At 29.6% G+C, this 27,012-nt stretch overlaps 6 protein-coding genes across 6 annotated transcripts; 1 reads left to right on the top strand and 5 right to left on the bottom strand.

Annotated features, from left to right (window-relative positions):
- Positions 1 to 2,180: 2,180 nt before the first annotated feature.
- On the top strand, positions 2,181 to 4,521 carry GGI43DRAFT_418244 (MFS general substrate transporter). The gene is made up of 4 exons (XM_083207520.1): positions 2,181 to 3,196; positions 3,267 to 3,616; positions 3,683 to 3,828; positions 3,887 to 4,521. Exons 1-4 carry the CDS (start codon positions 2,303 to 2,305, stop codon positions 4,240 to 4,242), a joined length of 1,746 nt encoding a protein of 581 aa, XP_083055565.1. The 5' UTR covers positions 2,181 to 2,302; the 3' UTR covers positions 4,243 to 4,521.
- A 426-nt stretch (positions 4,522 to 4,947) lies between these two features.
- On the bottom strand, positions 4,948 to 6,182 carry GGI43DRAFT_426313 (uncharacterized protein; the record flags this gene model as incomplete). Its single annotated transcript, XM_083208625.1, has 2 exons — positions 4,948 to 5,591; positions 5,654 to 6,182. The coding sequence occupies 2 exons, from the start codon at positions 6,180 to 6,182 to the stop codon at positions 4,948 to 4,950; spliced, it is 1,173 nt and encodes a 390-aa protein (XP_083055564.1).
- A 334-nt stretch (positions 6,183 to 6,516) lies between these two features.
- Positions 6,517 to 7,784, bottom strand: GGI43DRAFT_275592 (alpha/beta fold hydrolase). The gene has a single exon (XM_083201147.1). It carries the CDS (start codon positions 7,738 to 7,740, stop codon positions 6,910 to 6,912), a length of 831 nt encoding a protein of 276 aa, XP_083055563.1. The 5' UTR covers positions 7,741 to 7,784; the 3' UTR covers positions 6,517 to 6,909.
- Positions 7,785 to 17,003: 9,219 nt separating this feature from the next.
- On the bottom strand, positions 17,004 to 18,412 carry GGI43DRAFT_426311 (FAD-dependent oxidoreductase; the record flags this gene model as incomplete). Its single annotated transcript, XM_083208624.1, has 3 exons — positions 17,004 to 17,345; positions 17,421 to 18,036; positions 18,126 to 18,412. The coding sequence occupies 3 exons, from the start codon at positions 18,410 to 18,412 to the stop codon at positions 17,004 to 17,006; spliced, it is 1,245 nt and encodes a 414-aa protein (XP_083055562.1).
- Positions 18,413 to 22,754: 4,342 nt separating this feature from the next.
- GGI43DRAFT_418231 (SDR family NAD(P)-dependent oxidoreductase) lies at positions 22,755 to 23,968 on the bottom strand. The gene is made up of 3 exons (XM_083207519.1): positions 23,769 to 23,968; positions 23,062 to 23,637; positions 22,755 to 23,005 (listed from the first exon to the last, which is right to left on the bottom strand). Exons 1-3 carry the CDS (start codon positions 23,854 to 23,856, stop codon positions 22,806 to 22,808), a joined length of 864 nt encoding a protein of 287 aa, XP_083055561.1. The 5' UTR covers positions 23,857 to 23,968; the 3' UTR covers positions 22,755 to 22,805.
- On the bottom strand, positions 23,969 to 26,249 carry GGI43DRAFT_418227 (FAD binding domain-containing protein). Its single transcript, XM_083207518.1, has 5 exons — positions 25,969 to 26,249; positions 25,785 to 25,850; positions 25,551 to 25,670; positions 24,948 to 25,502; positions 23,969 to 24,793 (listed from the first exon to the last, which is right to left on the bottom strand). The coding sequence occupies exons 1-5, from the start codon at positions 26,003 to 26,005 to the stop codon at positions 24,039 to 24,041; spliced, it is 1,533 nt and encodes a 510-aa protein (XP_083055560.1). The 5' UTR covers positions 26,006 to 26,249; the 3' UTR covers positions 23,969 to 24,038.
- Between the last annotated feature and the right edge of the window lie 763 nt (positions 26,250 to 27,012).

Raw genomic sequence — 27,012 nt, 5'->3', positions numbered from 1 at the left:
AAAAATAAAATAAATAAATATTAAAATAATTTTTTTATATAATAAAATTAAAAAAAATATTTATATTAAATAATTAATAAAATTTAATAATAATATTAAAAAAATTTGTAAATTAAAAAATTTTTTTTATAATTTTAAATAAATATTAAAAATTTAATATAAAATATTTATAAAATTTTTAATTATATTAAAATTTTATATAATATTTTTAAATAATATATTTTATATAAAAAATAATATTTTTATTATAATTTATATTAATAATTTATTACTTATTAATAAAAATAAAAATAAAATTATAAAATTAAAAAACTTATTATATTATTATTTTTTTATAATAAATTTAAAATTATATTATTATTATTTAAAAATTAAAATTTATTATAATAAATTAGCTTATATAATAATTTTTAATTAATAAAAATATATTTAAAAATTTTTTTATTAATTTAATATAATAAATTATATTTTTATATTAACTTTAATAGTAAAAAAAAAACTATAAAAAGCTAAGGATAAATATTTAAGTTAATTTAATAAGCAGAAGGAATATTAATTAATATTATTAGTTAATACTTAAGTAATTTAAATAATATATATAAATAAGCTATAAAATAAATTTTAAAATATATATAAAAAATAAAAAACTTATATTTAATATTCTAAAGTAAATTATAATTATTTTATAAATATATTAATTTTAATTAAACTAGTAACTTAAATACTTATAAATTAACTTTTAATTATATTTTTAATATTAAAAATAAAAAAATTAATTAATTATTAAAAAAATAATTTAATAAATTATAAAAATTTAAAATATATAAAAATTTAATATTATTTTATTTATAAGAAAATTAAAAATAAAAAAATTAAATTAAAATATATTTTTATAAATTAAATAATAATTAATAAATTAATTAAATTATTTAAAAAAAATTATTTTTTAAAATTTTATAAAATTTTAAAATTAAAAAAATTTATTAATATAAAAAATATTATTAAAAAAAATTATAAAAAATTTAAATTATTTTTATAAATAATTTAAATAATTTTTAATAATATTAATAATATTAAAATTAATAAAAGCTTTTTTTAAATTATATATAATTATTTTAAAAAAGGCACAGGATTAGTAAAAATAACTTCTTATATTATTAAGTGGGAGTGTTATAAATAAGGGCACTTATATAAGAAGTATTAGTACCTAGGTATACAGGGGTTATCCTAGTTATAGTATATAAGTAAGGCAGTTATATTATATTATAATAACACAAGGCTAAGCCAATTGAACATATATTTCCCACATGAACCAAGACGATTATTCAGGATTATCTCTTTTGCTTGAGAACGATTCAACTCTAAGCTTTGGTCAAACATTTAAACCGTTGTCTCAACCCTCTCACGCTTCATCAGGTGATCAAATACGCCAGCCATCGTTACCACCATCTTCGTTCTCTCTCATTGGCGATACCTTGCTTTCAAGCCCTCTTGCGCAGTATTCTCTCATCTCCAAACCTTCCACTCGGTCTCTAGGTTCAAGAAAAACTCTTGACTACCAAATATCGGAAATGCAGCGCAATACAATATAGGATGTTCCTATTGACTGCCCACGCCTCTATTCGCTCCAAACAACTCCACCATCAAAGACAGCAGCCATAACTTCACTTTCGATAGCTTCCACTGCATCGGAAACTTCGCAAAACAATTCTCCGAAGCAACAGTTAATATCTTCGGCGGAACGGTATCAATCTACAGATAATAGCACAGAGGAAGAACATCAGCAATATGGTGCGCGGATAGACATGAGAAAGAATGAGGTTTATGAGTTGCAGGGATCATAAGGACCTCACAAAGAATTGATATCTCGACAGTATATTACTTTATTATGTAATATGATATCTAGTTGTCTATAACATTATTTACTCGCATGCTGGTGGACGCCAGCTATCAATTCAATGCAGATGCACGTATATTATCTAAATGTTTATATTAATGTAGTAAACATAGACCTATATATATATAAGTATACATAAATAAACAATTCTTTTTTAATGTTTAATAATATAGTATCTTGCAGCTCTTAGTTATTTACTAATCGGATTGTTAGTTGCTAAAAGTGGAACCGACGGGCAAGCAAGCTAAATAACTGTCACCGACACCGCACGTCTGTCACTATTTAGTGACGCGCTGGTGACCGACGTTCGGCTTGATCTCGCGGCTTAAAACCCACCTTTATGTGTGTGACCTTCCCTCGCTTATTGCTCATTCCCATAAATATCTTTTTGGCTTTGCCGCTGCCATGTCTGCCACCGTTCTTCTTGAGTTGACTACCAATCGGTCGCCCCAGAATCATGGGGACGTCACTGGCGACTTGATTCAGGCTCAAATGATTAGTGATGTCTCGTTCCTGCCGAATGAGCGTAACGCAATAACCACAGCAACTACCCAACCCGAGGGTCGAAATACTGTTCGATCTAGAGTAGTAAATACGACCGAAAGATCTAGCGATGAAATACACGATCAGTCATCTCGGCTGCCATTTCGGCGCCTCATCGCCGCGTATCTTTGTCTTTCAATCATCTACTTCACTTCTTCTCTTGACATTAATTCGGTTGCTCTGGCTCTCCCGGTTATCGCCCACGACCTTGGCGCTGGCAGCAGCATTACTTGGACTGGAACGGCCTATTTGATGGGTCAGGCCGCTTTTCAGCCTCTTTATGGTCGCTTATCCGATATTTTCGGTCGGAAACCAGTCCTAATGCTCTCCGTTGGGTTTCTCGTCATTGGTGACATATTATGTGCCAATTCCCATTCTCCCGCCTGGCTCTACGCGTGTCGTGCAATAAGTGGCATTGGCGGTGGCGGCATTAGTTCCATCATATCAATCATTGTCAGTGACCTCGTGAGCCTTAAAGACAGAGGCAAATACCAAGGAATGCTTAATGCCTCCATCGGCGCTGGATCAGCTATAGGGCCATTCCTTGCGGCAGCTCTGATACAAAAGACAAGCATAGCAGAGATTTCGAGTTGGAGGTGGATCTTTTATATCCCACCAGTCCTAGCATGCGTTTCTGCTATAGCCTCTATGGCTTTTCTGCCACTGACAGATGTCGGCGGAAGCTGGAAGGCCAAGGCAAGACAAATCGACTGGATGGGTCTTGCAGCTTCTCTGGTAGCAACTATTTGCATCCTGGTACGCAGAGATATACTATTGCCTCGAATATGAGATATTCCTGCTAATAAAACTGTGTTTGTATCTATAGATACCTCTCAACCTAGGCGGAACATCCTGGGCGTGGGGTAGCCCAGCGGTAATCACTCTGATGATTATTGGCGGCGTTGCGGTGGCTGCTTTTACGATCATCGAAAAAAAGTATGCACGCATTCCTCTTATCCCTCTTCGACTTTTTACCAGCAGAGCTAGTACAATTCTACTTATTCAGAGCGCTCTGTACAACGTTGTATGGCAAGTAGATATGTATTTTATGCCTGCATATTTTCAAGAAGTTCGAGGATTTAGTCCGCTGCAAGCTTCTGCGTTGATGCTCCCTATACTTTTGTTTTCGAGCGTTTCTGGTATCTTATCCGGCCCAGCCATGACCATTCTCGGAAGGCAAGTCTAATCATCCATTATTACATCCTTGTTATTAAGAGCATGAACGAGGCTGACTGGCAGCAGCTACGACTATATATACCATCCAGGCATCATCCTGTGGCTATTAGGCGTCTGTTTGAAGATGATATTCGGCCAAACCACTGGCGTTGGGACTTATTTGGGAGCCTTATTGGTTGAGGGATGGGGCATCGGATGTGTATTTCAGCCAGGTACAGTCTATTTAACGCATGATGCGAAGATATTGTCATGATTACTCACCACTTTTAGGTCTCGTTGCTTTGCAAGCGCATTGCCCATCGAAAGATCGTGCGGTTGCGACGTCAACTCGGAACCTCTTCCGAATGCTCGGTTCCGTCATTGGTATGACAATCGCAACAGCTTTGCAGAGTGCTGTTACACAGGCAGCTCTACCCGACAACATTCCAGCTTCAGTGCTCTCGCAAGTGATGATGGGAACGTGGCGAGTCGGGACTACATCCTGGGATCAAGACATATCCTATGCCAAGTTCAAGGGTTTCCAGGCGGTATTTGCAATGGAAATTCCGTTCATGGTACTTTGCTTCCTTGGCTGTTTTGGTATACCTAGTGCAACGTTGGGAGGAGATGACGAGATTGCAGCATGAGTCATTAAGTGATGCACTTACTTATAAGAATGCTTTAGAATAGTAGCGTTAGATAAGGCTATGGTATAGGAGAGTAGAGGCTTCGCTTTTCGCTGCAAGCGAGATCAATACCTGTCGGGAATTATGGAAGCATTCGCAAGCCGAAAACTAGCCAGAGAAGATTTCAGAAAAAAACATACTCTAAGTGCCAGGAGGCTTCTGGATATAGCGCTCGCGCTAGCTTTTTACACATTTTCCTGTCTAAGATAGCCCCAATCTAAATAAAATATTATTCCGTTACTATTAAGCGCATGCTCAAGGCCCTGGTGGTCCAAAGTACAGAGAGTAGTTAGAGAAGTCATGACATGTCGGTAGCGATAAGCACGAGACAAAAAGATTGGTTTGCCTGAATAGTTGAAGTGCCGCATACCTATATATAGGTAGGTACATATACTCAATCTCCCAGCTTTCCCAGTTCGTTGTGATGAATGTAGCAGCTGAATAATTCTAATTCTGTATATCGCCAAAATAAAATTATGACAGTTACCAGATTACATATACAAATTGACATAATAAATTAGAATATTACTATCTTTCTGAATAATTAAAAATGATACAATGTTGACCTATCTTATTTACAATTCTCAGATATTGTTTCAACATCGAGGCTGAAGTATTAGACCTCCTCTTGCGGTTCTATGCTATGAATAGCATAAAATGTCTCCTCTACTGGTCGACGTTAAAAACTGAGCCATCACTGTTGCCACTGTAAGTGTAACCGCAGTTACCGTTACCAACGACATATCCTTCGCCAGTGTCGCTACCGGAGATGGAGAGGATGAAGTTGGGATGGTTAAGCTGCGAGGAACATGTCTCGCCAGGGTGGTACAGTAAAAAGCAGTTTCTGTTCCTTGGTCTGAAAATAAATGTCTCGCAAGTTCCGAAATTCTGGCAGGCATTGCAGCAGTCTGTTGCGGTGCTAGCGCCATCAGCGACAGTGCTGAAATCAGAGCCGACTCCTGGTCCGTTATTGGCGACATTGACAGCATAATAAGGGTTACCACCACTGCTGAAGTTGGGACCAAACGTATTCAATCCGCTACACGCGTCATAGACGGTAGGGTCAGGGATGACGGCGGTAGTAGTAGTCGAGGCTGTAACAGTGCTAGTCTCGAAGGTGGTTGTGAAGGTTGTCACACTGGATGTGAAAGTGGAAGTTATAGTTGACGAAACATCAGCTGGGACGACAGTCTTAGTAGACGTAAGGGTGTTGGTCTTGGTAGTCTCCCTCCAGTAGAAAATAGTTTCTGTGACTGGGTGTGCAGTGGAATGCACAGTCTGGGTCTTGGTATTGGGCAGGATCTTAGTGCCTGTATAAAGTAACAAGTTAGAATGACTCTATTACGTGTTCAAATGGGATGTGATAACCTACAATCCACTTTAGTAGGATGCATTGAGGCCGTGAGACCCTGAGGTTTCTCCACCTGAGCACGGGGAGGGTGAGGGTGGCCGACAGCCCGGCGATTGAGAACATCTGAGTCAACCGTATCCTGAATGTTTCGGAAGCCTTGAGTGGTTGGCACAACGGTGATCGAGGTTGACGAGGCAGTGTCAGTATTTGTTGTAGTTGTGGTTACGGTAGCTGTTACTGTGTCTGTCTCAACAGAAAAGACGGTAGACGTAGTGGAAAAGGTGTCTGTCACAGTACTATCCGTGATAGTCATGGTCTTGGTGGTAAATCCCGTAATAGTGTACCACAGACCAACGTAAGTCGTCACCGTTGGGCGAACAGTGACAGTCGTGGTCGGTTCATGGCTACTAGTAGTGGTTTTCGTGACAGTAGATACATGTTGTACCGACTTGGTGCCAAGTTCAGTACGGCATGTCGTTGACGGGTTAGTAGCAGCGATAGAGGTCGCCAGGAATGGCAAAACTGCCAAAACTTGAAGTGCAGTCTTCATAGTGAACGGAAAAGGACTTAATAGTACCTCAAGTCTGAGAAGAGAGAGAAGCCGAGTGCACTGCTGTAAACATTCGGGAGAGACAAAGAGACAGGCGTATGTCGATTTATACAGCTTTATCCGCTCACTTGAATTATGATCAAGCTTCGCTTTCTTCTTTTTCTCATGCCTTCAACACATCACTGGCAATGCGTAAAATTGCCCGCGGGGCGGTAGACCGTCAAACTACTCATCGACAGTGGTCGGCTCGTTCTAGACGCAAGTTGTCACGGAGTAGCATCAAACTAAGTGGATATCAGACGAACTTCTTCATTAGTTCGCTTATGAAAAAGTACTAATTGGCTACGTAATGCATAATCTTCGCATTCAAAACTAAATATTAATTCGTTAACATAATTGATTGAATACTTGCACCTACCCACTCTCCGATAAATTCCCCCTCCAGATTCTCTCTCAATAATCTACCATAGTTGCACGCATAACAGAAGTTTCAGATTCATGCTATGTATATTACCCTATAGCACATAATTATCTCAAATTCGAATTGTATCGCTTTACATTAGCTATTGTCGCAAAAGTCGAAGATTGTATATTATTTGTAGCGTTATAGCAGGTACTTAGATCATAAACGAGATGTTTAACCATTCAGATATTTGTATATGAAGTTGGCCAAGTTGTTTAACCTGGCATTGCAGTAACTGAAAGTTCGCATACATGATAGCCCTTATCAGTCTGTGCGACTTTGCCACTCATTAACCCGGAATATCCAATCGCGAACAAGCGCTTCAAAAACACCAGTCTCATCAATAGGAAGGCCATGAGTACCACGATCTAGAACAGCATATGTTGATCGAGGGTAGAGCTCTAGGAGACGAAGGCTGTCTCGGTAACCCACGACTCCGTCTTGTCGACCACATATAATAAGTGTGGGGGCCAAAAACTTGGCGTTTTTATCATCCAAAGGAATAGACAACTGGTATCGCTGCGGATCTTCTCGTATCGGGTCTAACGTTTTTTTGTCTGCTGCTCTCTCTGCTGGAAGGTAAACCTTCTCATATTTTGCCTTTAAGGTTTGGACGTAAGCAGGCGTTTGAACGAGGACATTTCCAAGAAGGTTTTTGTCTTCAGTTGACATATTTGAGATGAATTCCTTGTTTTCCACCAAAGGGCTGTAAGGATCAAGATCTCGTATGCTGTCCTTGGGCTCAATAAGTGGCACGCGCAGTAATAAGCCATCAATTTGATCGCGATATTTCTGAGCTATGGCACGCGCAAGGTATCCGCCACATGATGAACCGATAAGAGCGAATCTTGACTTCTGCAGCCTAGAATCAATGAAATGTGTCAAGCGAAGGTATATATCGTCAAGATCTTTAATATTATCGGCAGGTGTCGCGCCCATGCCTGGAAGATCCACATAGATTCGGAGAAATCCTGGTGCTTTACTAAAAATTGGCTCAAAATCCAGCTCTTCAACTTTTGCTTCTGCCTGCCATCCATGAATAAGCAGAACAGGAAAGCCTTCTCCAATCTCATATGCAGATAAAATGGATGCCATGTTGCATTTGGTGTAATGGTATAATAATGAAGAATAAGAACCACAATATAAGCCAGCTTGGCAAGAGGGGTATATTTGTTAACACGTAACTGCGCAACAAATTACTGAAAGTCACATGACCTTACGGCAAACATTTTTAAGTATAAAAGTACTCCATATTGTTTGTTTGCTTAGTTGAGTGTATTTCTTAGTTCTTGTTCACTGTTATTAGAAATATAATATATATCAAAGCAAATCCATATTAAAATTATAAATTATGAAAGAATTTAAATGTTAATTAATATAATTATATAACGACCTGGTCACTAGATTCCTAGATGGGATTAGTAACACAGAAGGATTCCTAAAGGATAAACCTGAGGTTTAGGTTTATGTTAGCGGATAAGTTAAGGGATTTATAAGCAATAGTAACAAGTAATAATAATCAGTCACCACTAAGGTTAATAAGACTTAGTAAATTACACTTTAATTATATTATAATTAGTATATTAATAACTAGCTATTTAAGTTATTTAATAAGTAAAAACTAAACTTATATATCTAGTTAAGCTTTTATAATTCTTACAGCTTATTAAGCTTATAAGATAAGCTAATTAAGCGTGTAAGTTTATAAGCTTATATAGTTTATAAGTTAAGCTTATTAAGCCTATCCTAATTAAACTATTAGTCTTTTATTAATCTAGTAAGTCTTACCTTATAAACTTATTATTATAATTATAAGAATCAGGTTATAATATAATACTCCCCTTTTATTAATCTTGCCTTTAAAACCTAGTTATTTTAATATATTTAACTTATTTTTTTTTTATTTTTATATTTAATAAGTGTTTTTTTTTTTTTTATTAACTTTTCTAGTAATTATTATAATTAATTATATTTATAAAATATATTTTAAAAAATAAAAATAATATAATAATTTATTTTTATTTATTTTTACTTATTTTTTTAAAATAAAAAAATATACTTACTATAAAAATAAAAGTTTTAAATATTTAATTTCCTCTAGTAATTTAATATACTATTTTTAATATATTATTAATTAAAAATCTTTTTATAATATATAATAACTTTTAATTACCTAGTTTTATAAGGTTATAGCTTAGTATATTAAACTTAAAAAAAAAATTAAAATAATTAAAAAGGAATATTAATATAAGCTAAAATATTTTAAGTAAGCTAGTATAAAAATTAAGTATTTTTATAAATAAAAAAAGTTATAATATTAAAAAATAATATATATTATAATACAGGGAATTATTAATTTAAAAAAACTAGATTATATTAAGCAGGAAAAAGCGGAAATTTTTATTTTTTAAGTTATTATATTATAACTTAAACAAGGTTTTTTTAAAATTAATTTTACTTTTTTAATATTTAAAAATTATTTAAAATTATAAAAAATAAATCTTAAGTTATTAATACTTTTAAATTTTAATAAAATTTTTTTATTAGTATTATTAAATTTTTAAAATATTTAATAAGCTTTTATATTTTTTTTTTTTTATTTTTTTTTTTTTTATTATATTTTATAATATTATTTATTATTATTTTTTATTTTTATAATATTAATATTTTTAATTTTATATTTTTTTTTTTTAATAATAATTTTATTTTAAATAATTTCTCTAGTATTTTTATTAATTAATATTTTTTTTAATAATAATATATAAAAAATTAAATATATAAGTTTTTTTTATTTTTTTTACTTTTTAAAAAGTTTAAACTTATAATTTACTTTTTTAATTTTTTTTAAAATTTTATAAGAGCTAAGTTTTTTAAAGTTTAACTTATTATTTAATTTATTTATTTTAATATTTACTTATTTATTATTATATATATACTATAATAATTAAATTATATTTTTTTTTTAAAAGTTTAGTTTTTTAAGCCTGTATTTATTTATATATTTAATTATTTTTTAATATATAAACTTAAATTATATTTTTAATTTATTATATAATTTAATTATATTTTTAGCTTTAATAATAACTTTTTTAATATTTTTTTTTTACTTAAGTAATTTATAAATTTTAAGTTTAAATTTATAATTAAAAAAAAATAATAATTTACTTATAAATTTTAATTTTATATTATTATATAAAAACTATATAATTAAAAAGAGTTTTATTTAATTATTTTACTTAAAATTAATATAATAATATAATTATATTTTAATTATTTAATTAATTTATTTTATTTATTTATTAGTTTATAAATAATAAGCTATACTAGTTTTATAATTTATTCTAAGTCTAGTAATAAGTGCTTTTTAAAATTTAAATATAAATATATTTTTTTTATTAAAAATTATTTCCTTTAGCAGTTTATAATTATATATAATAAATCTTATTATTATATAACTTAAGTTTTTTATATTAATTACTTTTTTAAATAATAAAAAGTAAGTAAATTTAATAAGTTTATTAATATTAATAAATATATTATTATATATTATTTATATTACTAGCTTTTTAAATTATAATAGTTTAATAATAAAATTAAATAAAATTAATTCTTATAATTATTATAATATAAGTAATAATTATAATTTATTATATAACTTATATTTTAAGTTTTTTATTTACTAATATATATTATATTTTAATATTATATTAATAATTTTATTTTTTATTTTAATAAATTAATAGTATTATTAATAATATTAATAAATTATATTAATTTTTTAATATATAATAATAATTATATTTTAATATATATTTTTAAATATTTTAATTTATAATTCTTTTAATACTTATATTTTATTATTATTTTATTTTAATATTCTTTTATTAAAATATATATATTTTAAAAATTATTTTAATATTAAATTTTTTATTAAATCTTTTATTTTATTAAAAATAAGATTATATTTTTTAATAGTAAATAAAATATTAACTTGTATTTATTTATAATTTTTTTTATAATTTTTATATAAAATTTAAATTTTTATTTTAAATATTTATTTAAAATATTTTTTTTTTTAATTTAAAATATTTACTTTTTTATTTTTAATTTTTTTATAATATATAAGTTTATACTTATAATTTAATAAAAACTTAAAATATTTAATTTATTATAAAAAAAGTTTTTAAGTTATAATAAAGTAAGTAATATTATAATAGTTAATATAAACTTTAATTTTATAAATATTCCTTAAGTAGTAATATTACTATTTTTTAAATATTTTAATAATTATTATAAATTTCTTGTTATAAATAAAATATTTTAGCTTAAATTTATATAATTTTTTTTAAAAAAAAAGCTATTAAATAAAGTTTTTTATTTTTATTTTATTATATTAATACTCCTTTAATTATAAAATTTAAAATATTTATTTTAATTTTTAATAGTTTATTAAAATTATATATAGTAAATATAAGTTTATTTAAAAAAATATTTTTAAGTTTTTTAAATATTTTTTTTATTTTTTTTTTATATATAAGTTTTTTATTTTTAAATTTTTTTTTACTTTTCTTATTTTTTTTTAAATATATAATATTAGTAAGTAATTTAATAATTTTATTATAGTTTCTAATAAATCTCTAATAATAGTTTACTAATTTTAAAAAGTTTTATATTTTTTTTTTTATTTTTAATAATTCCTAGTTTTAAATTATAATAAGCTTATCCGGGTTTATTTAAATTTATTTTAATAAAATTAAATATTTAAGGAATTTAATTTTTTATATATAAAAGTTATATTTATTTAATTTTATTAAAAAGTTAGTGTTTTTTAATATTTATAATATTTTATAAATATATTTTTAATATTTTTTAAAAGTTTTAAAAAAAATAAAAATATTATTTAAATATATAATTATAAAATTATTTATAAATATTTTTAAAATATAATTAATTATCTGTTAAAATATTACAAGTATATTAATAAGTTTAAATAATATTACTAAGTATTTAAATAATTTATAATATATTTTAAATATTATTTTTTATTTATTTTTTTTTTAAATATAAATTAAGTTATATATTTTTTTAAAATTTAAAATAATAAATTATTTTATATTAATTAAGCAGTTTTAAATTTTTATAATAAATAGTAATAAAGTTTAATTTTTAATAGTAATTTTATTTAATTATTAATAATTAATAACTAGTTATAACTTTTTATTTTTTTTTAATATAAATATAACAGGGTATTTAACTTATAAAATAAATAATTTAATATATATTTTTTTTTAATTATTTTTATATTTATTTTTTTAAAGTTTTAAATTTTATTTTATTAAAATTATAAATTAAAAAAAATTTTATTATTTTTTTATTTATAAGATTAATATAATAATTTTATTATAAGTAAAACAGTTATATTATTTTTAATATTAAATTAAATAATTTTTAATATTTTTTATATTATTTTAATATTTTAAGTAAAATTTTATTTAATTCTTTTATTTTTTTTTTTTTTTTTACTTTTAATAATATTTTATTTAAAACTTATAATTTATTTTTTACTTATATAATAACTTTATTAATATATATTTTTTTTAATTTAATTTACTTATAATTATATTATAATAGTATAAGTAATCTTTTTAAATTAAATTTAACTTTTCTTTTAAATTTTATTTTTTTTTTTTTATTTTATATAAAAGTTTTTAAGCTTAAAAACATAGCTTTACTTTCTTTACCCTTTTTAAAATATAATTATAATTTTAATAAAACTTTATTTTCTTATTTTATTTATTTTATTTTTTAATTAATTAATAAATTACTTTAATAAAGTTAATAGTTTTTAAATATAATATTATAATTATTAAATATTATAATATTAAACTTAATTTTTTTAATATATTTAATAATAAATATAAGAAAATAATTAATTTTTATATTAATTTTAATTTTAATATTTAAGTTAATAATACTAGAAATAAGTATTAAGTTTATTTTAATAAAGTATAGTAACTAAAGTTTAATTACTAGGCTATTAGTAATAAAATTATAATTTATATTACTATTTATATAAATCTTAACTAGTTTATTATATAATTATTTTATAAAAAAAAGTTTTTTATTTTTTATTATTTAAATTATATTAATAATAATTTTATTTAAATAGCTTTCTTATTATAATTATTTTTAATATTTTATATATTATTTATATTTTAAGTATTAATTTTAATTTTAAATTATCTAGTAATAAGCTTTAATTAAAATTATATTTCTTAATTTTTTACTTATATAAGTATTAAAATTATAACCTTATTAAATTAATTTAATAATAATATAATAAAATTAATTCTTCTTTTTTTTATAAATCTTATAATAGTAAATTTTATAATTTATAAAATATATTTCTTTATAATTTTTTACCTTTTTCTTATAATATTATTTATATAATATATTATACTAGTTTTTAAGTTTATTAAAAATATATATTTAATAATATATTTTTTTATATTTTTCCTAATTTAAGTTTTTATAGTCCTTATTAAAACAGCTAATAATTTTATTAATTAGGGTTTTTTATAAGATTTATTTTATTATAGTTTTTTTTTAAATTTTATTAAAATTAATATTTTATATAAGTTATTATTTAAAATATATTATATATACTTTTTTTTATATTTTTTTAATATAATTATATTTTAAATTATAAAATTTATAAAAACTATATTTTATATATTTATAATATACTTTATATAATTTATAAAAGTAATATTTATATTATATTAACTAGTAATTTTAGTTTTTATATAAGTATATAATATATTTTTTTTTATAAAACTTATATTTATATATTTTAAAATTATCTTAGCTTTTATAAATTATATTTATTATTTTTTTAAATATTTTAAAAGTGTTATAAGCTTTATAAAATTTAATTTAAAATTCTTATTTTATTATTTTATTATTATAAAAATAGTAGTTTAATATATCTTATTATTTTATATTTTTTTAAAAGCAGTTATAAATTTATTATTTAAAACTGTAATAGTAATATTTTTTATATTTATATTTAAATTAATTTAAGTAATAGAGATTATAATAGTATTTTATATACTAGTAATTATAATTTAAATATATATATTATATATTATTACTTTTATAATATTTATATTAGAATTTTTTAATTAAATTTAAGCTAAGGCTTTTATAGTTATTAATATTATTATTAAATAGTTTTATTACTTTTTTTAAGTATTATTTAACAAGGAATTATTCTTTTATAGTATATTTTTATTTTATTTTAAAGCTGAAAGGTTTAAGGATTTCTTTTTTCTTGGCTTTAATTTTATAATTATATTTACAAATTTTATATTTATAGTAGATGTATTTGGGATATTTATAATAAATATTAATAAAGTTATATAGTAAGTATTTTAATATTTTCTAGTACTTATTATCTTTCTTATTAGCTAGTTCTTTTAAAATTAATCTGTTTATTTACTATTTTAATTTATAATCCAGGTTAAGTTTTATATATTTATATTTTAAATATTTAAGTAATTTAAAATAAACTTTAATTTTTATTTCTTTTTTTTTAAAAAATTTTATTATAGTATTTATATTATATTATTATTTAATTTTATATTTATACCTTAAATTTATTAATCTGTATTTTAAGTATTTTAAATATTTATATTTAATATTTTTTAAATTATAAATACTACACTTATAATAATTATTAGAGATATAATAATTATAAAATTTATTTTAAAATTTTATTATATTAATTTTTACTTTTTTAAATATTTTAATTATTTAAAGTTTTTTAAAATAATAATTTAATTTTTTTTTATTACTCTTATAAATAATATAATTATTATTATAACAGGCTATTTAACTTAAAATTATATAAGTATTTTTATATATAATATTAATTTAAGCTTTTTTTAATTAAATAAATTATTTAAAAGTTATTTTTTTTTCCTTATTTTTTTTAATATAATAATTTTTTTTTTATAACCTAGCTTATTATAATAATTATATTTATTATTAAATTTTCTTTTAAATTTTTTTTTAAAATTCTTATTTTAATAATTAATAAAATTTAAATTTATTTTTCCTAGTTTATTATTATTACTATTAATAATATATTTATATTTTTTATTATTATTAACTTATAAATATATTTTTATATAATTTCCTATTTTTTTAATTTTTTATTTTTATTATTATTTATATTATTATTTATTAATTTTAATAAATTTCTTTTATAATATTTTAAATATTTCCAGGGGGTTTTTTAAAAATAAAATATTTTTAATTTTAAATTTTAAGCTAGTATAATATAATATACACTTAATTATATTATTATAATTTATTTTAATATTTAAATATATAAATTTAATTATATATTTAAAATATAATTTTTTTTTTATTTAATATTAAAAAATATTATTTTAATTTTTTATTTCTTATCTTTTTTTTTAAATAAAGCTTTTAATTAATTTTTAAATTTAATATAATTTATAAAAAAAATTATAATTTTTTTTTTTATATTAATATATTATTATTTTTTAAGTTTTATAAATATAATTTATATTAGCTTTTTATAATATTAATAAATTTTCTTTTAATTATATAAACTTTAAGTTTATTTATATTTATTATAATTTTAAAATAATTAAAGTAATTTTTTATATTTATAAAATAAGCTTAAATTTTTTTTAAATTTTTATTAAATAATATAAGTATTTTTAATTTAAATACTTTTTTAAGTTTTATTATTATAAGGTAATATTAATAATTAAAATAGTAATAATTATTACTAATGCAAATACTATTATATTACTTTATATTCCTTAAAGCTGCTTTTAAAAATTTATAATAGTTTAGGTTTACTAGGTAATAGTATTTTAAGCTATATTTTATTACTATTATAAATTACTAATAACTTACTAGTCCGTGGTATATTAAACTTTTATTTATTATACTAGTTTTTTTATATTTACTAATTAAATTATAATATTAACTTTTACTTATAATAATCTTATAAGTTTTTTATTAATACTATTATTTATTTTATAATTAAATATACTTTTTAATATTACTTGTAAGTTTAGTAACTATTTAAATAAAAGTTATTAATATATAATAACTTAATTACTAGATTTCTAAATAAAATTAGTAATATAAAAAAATTCTTAAAAAATAAACCTAAGGTTTAGGTTTATATTAGCAAATAAGTTAAGGGATTTATAAGTAATAATAATAAGTAATAATAATTAGTTATTATTAAAGTTAATAAAACTTAGTAAATTATACTTTAATTATATTATAATTAGTGTGTTAATAACTGGCTATTTAAGTTATCTAATAAGTAAAAACTAAACTTATATATCTAGTTAAGCCTTCATAATCTTTACAGCTTATTAAGCTTGTAAGACAAGCTGATTAAGCGTGTAAGTCTATAAGCTTGTATAGCTCGTAAGTCGAGCCTATCAAGCTTATCCTAATTAAACCATCGGTCCTTTATTAATCCGGTAAGTCCTACCCTGTAGGCCTATTGTTACGATTATAAGGATCGGGTTGTAACAAATTACTATAAAAATAATTATATAAATAAATTAGTTAAATTAAGCATGTAAACTTTATAAGTACTATATAAAAGGATACTTTATCTAGTATCCAAGAATTTAAATTTCATATTTAAAAAAGTGGAATTTGCACTGCTTAAAGTTAATATACACGTGATTATAAGATTTACAAAAGTAACTTAACATATATATACTTAACTAATATAACTTACTTTTTATTATATATATATACTTACATTACTTACTATTTATTATTAGCTCTAACTTAACCACTTATTTTAATTTACTTATTAATTTTAACTTACCTATTAAATATATGCTGTAATTTACATATAGTATTATAATTTAACAAATAAGTGCTTAGTTTAGTAATAAGTGCTATAATTTAAGATATAGTAGATAAGTGCTATAATTTAGGGGATAAGTGCTGTAATTTAGTGGATACGTGCTGTAACTTAGCACTTAAATTAATACTCGAAGTTAAAGTACTTCCTTATACAAGGCCCGCTATTTTTGGATACTAAATCTGAATTCTTAGATACCAGATAAAGCATCCCTATATATATATATATATATTTATTATATAAATTGTAATATATTAATCAAACTATAATTCGTATATATTGTATTTAAAATACATATTGGAAAAAAAAATATTGAGCCATTTGCTTTATCCTAAGTGTTTCATTTAAACTTTCAAATTCAACAGTCTTTTCTGCGGTTACTGATACAGTTTTATTCCACTCGTTTTTCAATACGTCTTTTCTAGTGCAACCATGGCAGTTGAGCTGGATTCTCTGCTTTGAAAGGGGCATTTTCAAGCTTGAAGGCCTTCGAAATAATAGAAGGTGCACGAATTATTCCCATTTGTCTCATTGCATCAATTTGAGGCCCACCTCTACGAGTGGCAGAGTCAAGATTGGACTTGGAAATTCGTTCCCAGATTCCGGCCTTTCCCTCAAGCTCTCCTTGGTATGTGTTGAACAGTTGAGAAATCTCTTGCGTGGAAGGTTTTGAGCCATTTTTCAAAAGGGCTGCAAGCTTGTTTGTGAGATAGGCAGCAGCTTCCATGCCGATATTGGCACCAACGCCCCACTTCGGGTTCATCTGCTTATTATCAGTAACTTTTCCTCCCAAAAAATAATTGTGCTAGAGGGGGATTTTTTTTTGTTTTTGGCATACCTTATGCGCTGCATCCCCTACAAGAGCCACACGATCCCAGTGCCATAGCTCCACAACACCCTCCTCAAAATTTGCGGCACCGCCAGCAAACCTCTTATCCCACAAGTCTTTAAATGTGACCTTGCTTGTCAATTTGACATTGGCAAATTCTGCAATTATATCTTCCGGCACATTTGTCGTAAAAGGGACTCTATCATGACATGTCTCAATGCGCTTATAGATAAATAAGTGCGTCTCTTTCTGGGAAGGAAATGCCTGAATTACCCAGTCATCTCCATGTACCTCAACTCCCTGTCCTGAAGGAATATCATCAAAAAGCGGACCTCTGCCAAAAACACCAGTGAATGACGCTGTGAAGGGATTTTCAAGGAATAGACCATCAGGTGTGATTTTGCGCAGCTGATCACGAACTGAGCTCCAAATACCATCTGCACCAATGATGACAGATCCTTCATGGCTTGTGCCATCAGCAAACTCCGCAGTCACGCCATCTGTGCCGATCACGATGTTTGTGAGTTCTTTCCTGGTAAATATATGCTCTTCTGGTGTATTAAGGCCACTAAGGAAAACCTGGGAAAGGCTGGCGCGATCTGTAACAACTACAGGATAGCCATGGCTAAACATAATTGACATTAGCTTGGAGATAACACATCTATGGAAATGTATGGCTGGGTTGAAGGTAATTTCCTATTATTTCTGACTTACATCTGGCAAAATGCAGCATAATCCTGATCTTCACTCAGTTGCTCTGCGTTGGCATTGCGGTGCACCATGCCAGTCATTTGATGAGACACCTTCTTCAAGCTCTCTAACAGACCTAGCTGTTCTAGCATCCTCGTGACTTGAGGCATAAGGAAAATTCCAAATGCAGTGGTTGGCGCCACAGCGCTTCGCTTTTCGAAAAGCACATAATCTATTCCAGCGGCTTGCAGACTGTTTGCAAGGAAAAGTCCAACTGGGCCGCCCCCAATAATGATAACTTTGAAAGCCATTTTGGATTGAGTGTTGAGTGGAAACTGAATGTATAATTTTTGTGTGGTACTTGTGGCACGGGAGGATTTATAGCTATTTCAAGCGCAGGTTGGCACTGCAGTTTGAACGAAATTAAAAGCTTAGGCTTCTGACAAAAATTCTACAATTCTTAAGTAGTCTGTTCACAGGTATATATGCTTCTTCTAATAACAATAATAGAGACGCAATAATATAAATAGAACTAGTGGCATGTTTTGTAAGTTTGCTAATGCGTATTACACTTGGCAGTCAAGTTTAATATAATGGGCAAGTATATTTATATAGTTTTAAAATAGTAGATACATGTTAATAACAATTTGAGCATTTATATAGAAGAGCAACTCCTGCGTATTTTAGTAAATAACTATGTAAATAGTAATTTTAGTTCAAAGTATCATTATTTAAAATATAATTTAAAAAGAATATAAAAAATACATATAATTTAAATTATATAATATAAATATATATTTATGTATATGTTATTTTTATTATAACTAGTGCTATTTTACAACTTATAAAACCATAGAAAAACATTTTAATAAAATAAAATAAATATTTATTTATTTTAGTATTTAAAAAACTCAAATTTTTAACTTTTTTTTTTTTTTTATAAAAAAAATCCTTTACTAAAGTTTTTTTTTCTCCCCAAGTCTCCCTATAATACCACTATAACTTTTCTTTTCCTTCTCATTTACTTTGGCTGTTCAAAGAAAAAAGCTTTTCTCTATCATTGCTTGTTGGATATCATTTTCCTTTTACAGCTGTTTGCTTATGCCTGCTAGTGATCTACCCAGGGGAATCCTACAAGTAGGATTTACTCCGCAATTGCTTTAATAATACAGAGATTGAGGTGCATAATCTAAGGGTCCAACTTTGCTATGCAGGGGTAGAATGCACCTTGTTTCGTCGGCAGAAGGCACTATCTCGCAACGATCCTGCCGGTAATACTTACTGCTTATTGCGTCTTCCTGCTCTGCTTATTCCTTGTCACTGATCCCTGCTGCTTATATGCTGCCGCTTATTCCTTGCCCTGTATCTTTTCTTTTGTTGCTTATTTCCTACCGCTTCTTCCTGGTTCTGCATTTTTTTGCTCAATTCTTGCTGACTGATCGCGGCAGCTTGGAACCACCGCTCATCCTGATTTATGGACCATGGTGACTGATTTTGATGAATTGGGATTAATGGGCTCACTAGATTCAACTGGAGGCTACAGGTATGGTCTTCAGTAAGCATTAGCACAAGTTAGTCTAATAGATCCGAGCGCTCCGATCCGTGTCGGGCCGCACTTAATAGTGTACCTCGTGGAGGCTAACACGAATAAGCGGCTTTCACCCAATTGCCTTTCCACTGTCCACAAACTACCTCCGTAAGGTACCCAACTTTCGTGTGCCCCGTACGGTATTACCAGTGACATCCTTTTCGTCAGAACTAATCGTCAATCCTTCATTTTCACCAATCATGGAGGATATTAACCCCAACTGCCAGGAAGGAATCGATACCAATGGCGCAGACAGAGAATCAGCAGTTGAACAAAGCGGGGCAAAGCGGGGCAAAGCGGGCAAAGCGGGCAAAGCGCAAAGCCTACGAGGGTTATGCCTTTTACCAGCACGCCAGAGAAAAAATGGTGCCACAGTGGAAGTGTTAAATCAAGCCAAGTAGACGGCCACGTGCGCAACTGGAGGGTGTAAAGCTTGTCTACAGGTTGCCTATGGTTTTTCATTGATGTTTGACACATACGGTGTGATGGCCGCGATGTTTTAAGTTAGTATTCTGTAGGGCTGACTACCTTGATAAGTCTCATCAACGCGTTCGGAATCTATTAAAGTTATTACACAGAGTATTTCCAATTTGACCCCTCCCGCACATATCTTATTGGCGGGATCCAGACTTTTTTTCTTTTCTTTGTAAGTGGCGCTGCGGGACCTTCGTATAATGCCAGCTATACGCACCTCCTAGTTGCCGCAGGGGCAATGCTTATTATCCATGGAGCTATGATGCAGAGCTTTTGCATAATATACTGGCAATTTATCTTAGCTGAATTGTTGTGTATTGGGTTTGGCGGTGGCCTGATATTATTTTTATCGCCTATAGTTTTATTGACTTACTTATAACTTTAAATTCTTTAGCGCAAGGAATTGCGACCTCAGGGGCTGGAATTAGAGGGCGAGCGGAATTTGGCTCTTTTTAGACCTGGGCTATCAAGTTGGCTCTAAGTATTATTATACCTATTGTATACCGTGAACTTGAATTAAATATTGGGTTGTCTTGGACAGTACATGTTATTATGTTTATTTTATCATTTTGCAACTCTGCTGCTTCTACTATTATTCCTTTAGCCACGTATGATTCCTGGTGCGGGTCGGAAAGCCATTAGTTTGACAGCATTCACTGACTGACTATTTATTATATTTTTACATGGTAATTTTATGTATCTCCTTGGTGCTTTTGCTTTATTCTTTTACATGAAAGTATACGTATTTTAAAATAATAATATTATAGATGCGGATCTTGGCTTTTATATTCTTATAATTATAAATGCTGCTCTAGCCCTGGGTTACGTATTACCTAATTTTATTAGTTTATATATAGGGCTTTTTAATATGCTTATATTATTAAGTATCTTATTATTTGTCTTTGCACTTTTGAGAGCGCATGTAATGTTGCCTCGCCTATTATTATGAGTGTACTTTATAGGGGTGTTTCTGGTTTATTCTTTGCGCTACAACTAATCGTCCTGGTCGGGTTATGTCTTACCCTTAGCCTTGTTGGGACACGCGTTGGAATTCCATTGTGTTTCTTATTATTTATGCTGCTTGCAAGTAACCCTATGGCGCTATTTAATCTAGATCACTTTCTGGGGTATGGCTTTGGGCTGGTCTCACTAGTACTGGTATTATGTCAGTATCGCGACTGATAAAAACTAAAAGTAATTTGTTAATAAAAATATAAAATTAATTTCAGCTGAATTAAATACAGTTGTTTTTCATGGTATTGTAACGATCCGTTATACCGTTAAGCCAAACAGGGCAAAAGATTAGGCTAATAATCGCTATTGTAGCAATTACTGTAACGGAACCAGCTGCTTATAAGGGATTCTACCTGTTACGCTAAACCAGGTCGTAACAGGTATTTATTCTCTAAAAAGCTCCCAGTTTGCCATGCGGTTGTTAGCGTAAGTTAGGGATAGAATGTAGTTATATATTATTATTATTTCATATATCTGGCTGTGTCGACCAATCGGTAGTGTTTCAAAGGCTCTGTAAGACAAATATGAATGGATTTTCACAATTAATATTATATTTTGAAGATAATGTATATGACAATTTTAAATATCCATAATATATTGGGCAGAGACTAGAATCTCGGCCAATACGAGCATAGTATTCGTTAAATTCTCAATATTATTCGTGAGCATAACCAAATAAATTTTAGTAATCAATATTGGGATATGAGAAAGGCGGAGAGCAGTAGGCTCAAACTGGCTCCCGATGAGTTTATATCCGCATTATGCTACCATGGTGTATCAATATTGCCATGGTTCCATGTCCACAGCAAGGGGAAATCCTGCTAGGAGGTCACCATCTTTAAATATCACCGAGAGCTAGCGCAAAAAACTCTCCGAAGCATATCATATCTCTGTGGGTTCTTCGGAAACGGCAACGGCAACAGTCAGGCCAGCCTGGCCCTGTCTGCTCCGCCTGGGTGTGGCTTTTGCCGTTACCAATTGGTGAATATTCACTTCCACCTCAACAAGCTATTGAGAACAACTACTGAATGGCGCTTAAAACTCGGATTTTAACGCTGCCTGCACAAGAATCTCTATGTACTTCCTTGTGCTAAACCGCGAAATTGGCAATGATACTCATCCGCCATAGTATCTCATCAAACGGCACATATAAGAAATATTTTCCCATTTTACCCCTGTTAAAGAATAATGAGTATTCTTCCCAGAACTTTTAACCAATCTATTTAAGAATAATTGTGTAAGTAGTAAATCAGTTGATTATTAATCTGTTTAGCCTATGCTAAGAGCAAAATTACTCATATATGCCGAGAGATGCCTATCAACATTATTTTCAACTTTTCCTATCAGCTGCAATGAAATATTCCATGCTCCATGTATTCAGCCATATATATGTTTTGTTATTCTTTATTTATTAGACTAATCTTCTTCTTGGAAGATAAATAAGCATATAATGCAATATATCACAGTCAGCCTGAAATGCTTTAGCCATATTTGAGCGATGATAGTAATAATTTCGCACATAGAGCGTTAGCGCCGCAAAAATTGGTATATATTTTAATACATGCATCTTCAAACACTCTCGACCATTTAATATTTATTTTCCCTCTATATACTTTATATAACGCAACTCAGTACGTCGAAGGTACAATTGATAACCGTCCACCATCACATACCAACACATTTCCATTAAGGTACGAGCCTGCCTTACTAGCCAGAAATAAGGCCACACCAGCAATGTCAGTTTCCTCACCAGCTCTCTTTTCTGGTATCAATTTCGCAGGGTCATAACCACTTGTAGTCATAGCCGAAGTCATATCAGTCGGGAATACTATATAATGTTAATATATACATTGATTAGCACTTCTATCTGGAGCAGAGACTCACGTCCTGGAGCAATAGAGTTCACTCGAATCCCGTATGGAACCATATGCGTGGAAAGCTGTTTCATCATGTGTTGCTGCGATGCTTTGCTCTGGCCATACGCGAAGCGTCCTGTTGGAGCAAACCTTCCAAAGCCAAGCGTACTGCAAGTGCCGACGATTTGACTGCTAAAGTTGACGTTCTTTTGGCGGTTACCGGCGTCGAGGAGCTTCAGGAAGGCAAGCGAACTGTACCAAAATCCGGCAGTGTTGATTTTGAACGTGTCTGCGAACTCATCTACAGAGTGTTTCCAATTCTCTTGAATAAATTCGTCCAGCGAAGAGTTGTTGTTTAGGGTCTTAGATTCTGGCCCAGAAGTTCCTGAATTACACCATAGGAGGTTGATATATCCAACCTCACTGCGGATACGGTCGGCAGCGGCCTGAAGCGATTCTTTCGAAGTCACATCGCATTCCAGAGTTTTGACGACATTGGGGAACGGTGCGGCTGTCTCTTCAAGGACGTTTAGGCGACGACCAATGATATAAACTCTGTGTGCCCCATTTGCAGCAAGAGCACGAGTGATCATACGACCAATTCCTGCATGATAGTCGTAAATATGATCATCAATTCCTAATTCTATATCCAGACAAGGTTATGCCAAAGGAGATGTTGAGGTGGGTGTATCTCAAAGGACGAGCATTGTGAAGAGAGAGACAGCTATTACTTACCAGAACCTCCACCAGTAATCACAGCGACAAGGCCAGAAACATCGAAGAGATTTTTGGTCTCAATGGACGCTGTGCTGGTAGAACCCATTATGTTTTGGAAGATCAAGTCAAAGTTTCAACGATATCGTCTTTGAAAGGCTTAACGGGGTTTGTTGTCCAGTGATAATTTACTTGCTTTAACTTTTGGTTAACAGTGAAAGGAATCTTGACAGGTATATTGGATTGTAGTAAGATAGGATTTAATATATATATATAGACTTAATGAGCACATTATTTTGCAGTAGTGAACAACTGCTCCAAGTACTTCACCGCTCCATCTACTGTACCCGAATATCCGATGTACATATCGGGACGAACCACCGCTGCAGTAAAAGAATCGTCATCGGACACAAAGTCAGTGGCATAGACCAGGGCCTTGCCTCCACTAGCACTACCTTCGGTGGCGTGCTTGGGAACCAGCTTGATATCGGTAACAAGCTTACCAAATTTACCAACATGATCCGTAATGTCACCCTTCACAAGGAACAAGAAGTTCCCATACGCTACCCGACTGTAGAGACGCTTAGGAGCAGAGTCTCCCGCGACAAGTACATCAAAATCAGGGCAAGGATTACCAGCCTTCCAGGCACCAGTACCCGATTCCTGCACAATTTCTGACTCAAGGCCGCTGTAGGTAATACCCATACCTGTGATGTATGCCGCATGCTTCTCCACATTGCCAACATATTGCTCACCCTCGTGTTGAGTATCTCGCACAAGACGTGCAGCAACTGAAATGACGTTCCCTGCAACCTTGCGGCGCTCCGTGTCAAAACTAGCAATGATATTGTGAGCAGCCCCTGGCTGTAACTCGTTGGCATGGGCTAAAACATAACCTAAGCGCCATCCAAGACCGAAGGAATCTGAAAGGCCAGTGTTAAGACCCTGTCCGCCGTTGACAGAGTGCGCATGTGCAGCATCACCGGCAAGGATTATTCGGCCGTTGCGGCTTTGTGACACGAATGTATCGGCAAGTCTCTCCTTGACTAACGTGGGTTGTCAGCTTAGCCTGTCTGACTCGCATATTTATCTACTCAGTGGGAATATTTCTGGCTAGGCCAGCCCTATGGAGTGGGTGTAGAAGGGGTGGAGGGGGGTGGAGGCTGGGTAACCTCAAGCGATATCAATAAAATTTCTCACCTTCAAAAGTGCTGAACCATTCAGTCTTAGTAAATTCAACTCTGTAAGGAGCCAAGTGCTTCTTGATCGACGCCTTGGATTTTTCTTCCGTGATTTCTCCATCCAGTAAGATGTAGAATCGGCACAAGCCCCGCTCTCTAGGAATCCATGCCACGCGGGATTGCCCGTCTAGCTCAAAGGTAATAATTTCCGGTACACGTGGGAAGTCACTGTCGATGAAGCAATCCAGGACAGCCCATGTCATCTCTGGCTTAGTACCTGTGAAAGGAATGCCAAGAGACTGACGGACCATGGAGCGGGCTCCATCTGAGGCAACACAGTAGGTGCTGTGAACGATGCGACCAGATACTGCCGTTACATCAACACCTGTCGAAGTCTCGCGCACAGATTCTACAGGCTCAGAAAAGATAATTGAGTCACCAAGCGCGGCAGCCAGAAGCTGTTCGACGATAGGCTGTCCAATCATCAAAAAGTTTTTGTGGTGGACATTCTGCAAGTTCTCCCACCAGTGGCTGCGACGAGCAGTGAATTCTCCATTTGCGAAAATGGAACTCGCTATGAAGTGGTTAACTAGGAATTCTAAAATTACATCATGGAACTTACTGTTGCATTTGAGTCCTTGAGCCAAGAGTTCGTCGAGGATGCCAACGACTTCCAGAACTTGCTGACTTCTGGCATTCAGGGCATCTGCACGGCCTAGCTGCAGGGGCTGGGGCTTAGTTTCTGTTGCAGGAGAGATGTCAGCAATCTTTGCATAAGATGAGCCATATCTCCGCCTTGCACAAGGATCCAAATAGGCGAGACTATTATAGCCTGGATTTTAGCGGCTTGACGTACCAAGAACAAGGACTGAAGCTCCAAGTCGTTTCGCGAGAAGAGCCGTCAAGAGGCCCGTGGGTCCACCTAAATATGACACATATTAGACTCATCAACTAAAACAAATAGAGGCTAGAATAGATCGCACTATTCTAGCCGTTCTAACTAGAGTGTTAAAAGATACTCATGGTCGAGAATCACGTACCACCAACAACAGCTAAGTCAACAGTTTGTTCCTGCATTTTATAATTCGTAGCCTGATTACTTCGTTCTTTTTATTTTTAGTCCTATGCAAGAAGCAATCTGCTTTGTGGCTCGAACAATTATGTGATTGGAAAAATGAAACTGAGCCGAATCAGGAGAAGGATTGATTGTAAGCTGAAGGTGAATGCTGAGTCCGTTTGCAGAGGCAACTTGAAGGACAAATTTATACTTCACCACATGTCTGATTATCAGATCAGAATACTCAGTAATACCAGTTCTAGGTGAAGGTGAATCTACTGTCTGCATCATGAGAGAAAAGTATTTGACCCCTACTGTAACAAACCACAAGTATTTGGCCCTTACGTGAAGAAGCAAAAATATTTAACCCCTGTCGAAAAGTAATAAATGGGCTGGAATCGTTACACAATTGTCCTGTTACCACTTCGAAGTAGACTGCGTTATGAAACAATAATGAAACATATGGCAGTATAACAAGTGTTGTAAATACCTAGTTATATTATGACATCTATATTGTTTATTTCATTTATATCTATCTTCGGCCAATTATATTCCTGAAAAAAACTAATAAATATAGATAATATCATTTAATATAGTGTTTAAATGTAATTTAAATATATATTATTATATATATATATACCATAATTTATTATTTATTATTTAATATTTTATTTTAATAACTTTTATTTTTTTTTAAAGAAAAATATATTTCTTTTTAATATTTATATAATAATATTATATATATTTTTAAAAGTATACCTAATGTAAACTTAATTTATATATATTACTAATAAATATTTTATATTTATTATTTATTATTTATATTATAACCTTGTCTAAACTAGGTAGTTTATCTTATTTTAATTTTTATCCCAAAACCTTTACAAATAATTATTAACATGCCAGTTTATAACGACCCGTTATACCGTTAAGCCAAACAGGGCAAAAGATTAGGCCAATAATCGCTATTGTAGCAATTACTGTACGGAACCAGCTATTATAAGGGATTCAACTGTTACGGGGAACC

This window comes from Trichoderma evansii (genome assembly GCF_050947405.1).
Source record: "Trichoderma evansii strain SZMC 28006 chromosome Unknown GGI43scaffold_34, whole genome shotgun sequence".
NCBI lineage: Eukaryota > Fungi > Ascomycota > Sordariomycetes > Hypocreales > Hypocreaceae > Trichoderma > Trichoderma evansii.
This window is presented reverse-complemented; position numbering and strand designations above follow the sequence as displayed.

Excerpts from the sequence above, each read along its gene's own strand:
- GGI43DRAFT_418227 (XM_083207518.1), bottom strand. The coding sequence starts at position 26,005 with ATGCAGGAACAAACTGTTGACTTAGCTGTTGTTGGTG. Across the intron at positions 25,851-25,968 it reads TGACTTAGCTGTTGTTGGTG|GTGGACCCACGGGCCTCTTG; the intron begins GTACGTGATTCT and ends TGTCATATTTAG. Across the intron at positions 25,503-25,550 it reads TCAAGGACTCAAATGCAACA|CGAGTTCCATTTTCGCAAAT; the intron begins GTAAGTTCCATG and ends ACCACTTCATAG.
- GGI43DRAFT_418231 (XM_083207519.1), bottom strand. The coding sequence starts at position 23,856 with ATGGGTTCTACCAGCACAGCGTCCATTGAGACCAAAAATCTCTTCGAT. Across the intron at positions 23,638-23,768 it reads GATTACTGGTGGAGGTTCTG|GAATTGGTCGTATGATCACT; the intron begins GTAAGTAATAGC and ends ACTATCATGCAG. Across the intron at positions 23,006-23,061 it reads GAACTCTATTGCTCCAGGAC|TATTCCCGACTGATATGACT; the intron begins GTGAGTCTCTGC and ends AACATTATATAG.
- GGI43DRAFT_275592 (XM_083201147.1), bottom strand. The coding sequence starts at position 7,740 with ATGGCATCCATTTTATCTGCATATGAGATTGGAGAAGGCTTTCCTGTT.
- GGI43DRAFT_418244 (XM_083207520.1), top strand. The coding sequence starts at position 2,303 with ATGTCTGCCACCGTTCTTCTTGAGTTGACTACCAATCGGTCGCCCCAG. Across the intron at positions 3,197-3,266 it reads TAGCAACTATTTGCATCCTG|ATACCTCTCAACCTAGGCGG; the intron begins GTACGCAGAGAT and ends TTGTATCTATAG. Across the intron at positions 3,617-3,682 it reads GCCATGACCATTCTCGGAAG|CTACGACTATATATACCATC; the intron begins GCAAGTCTAATC and ends GACTGGCAGCAG.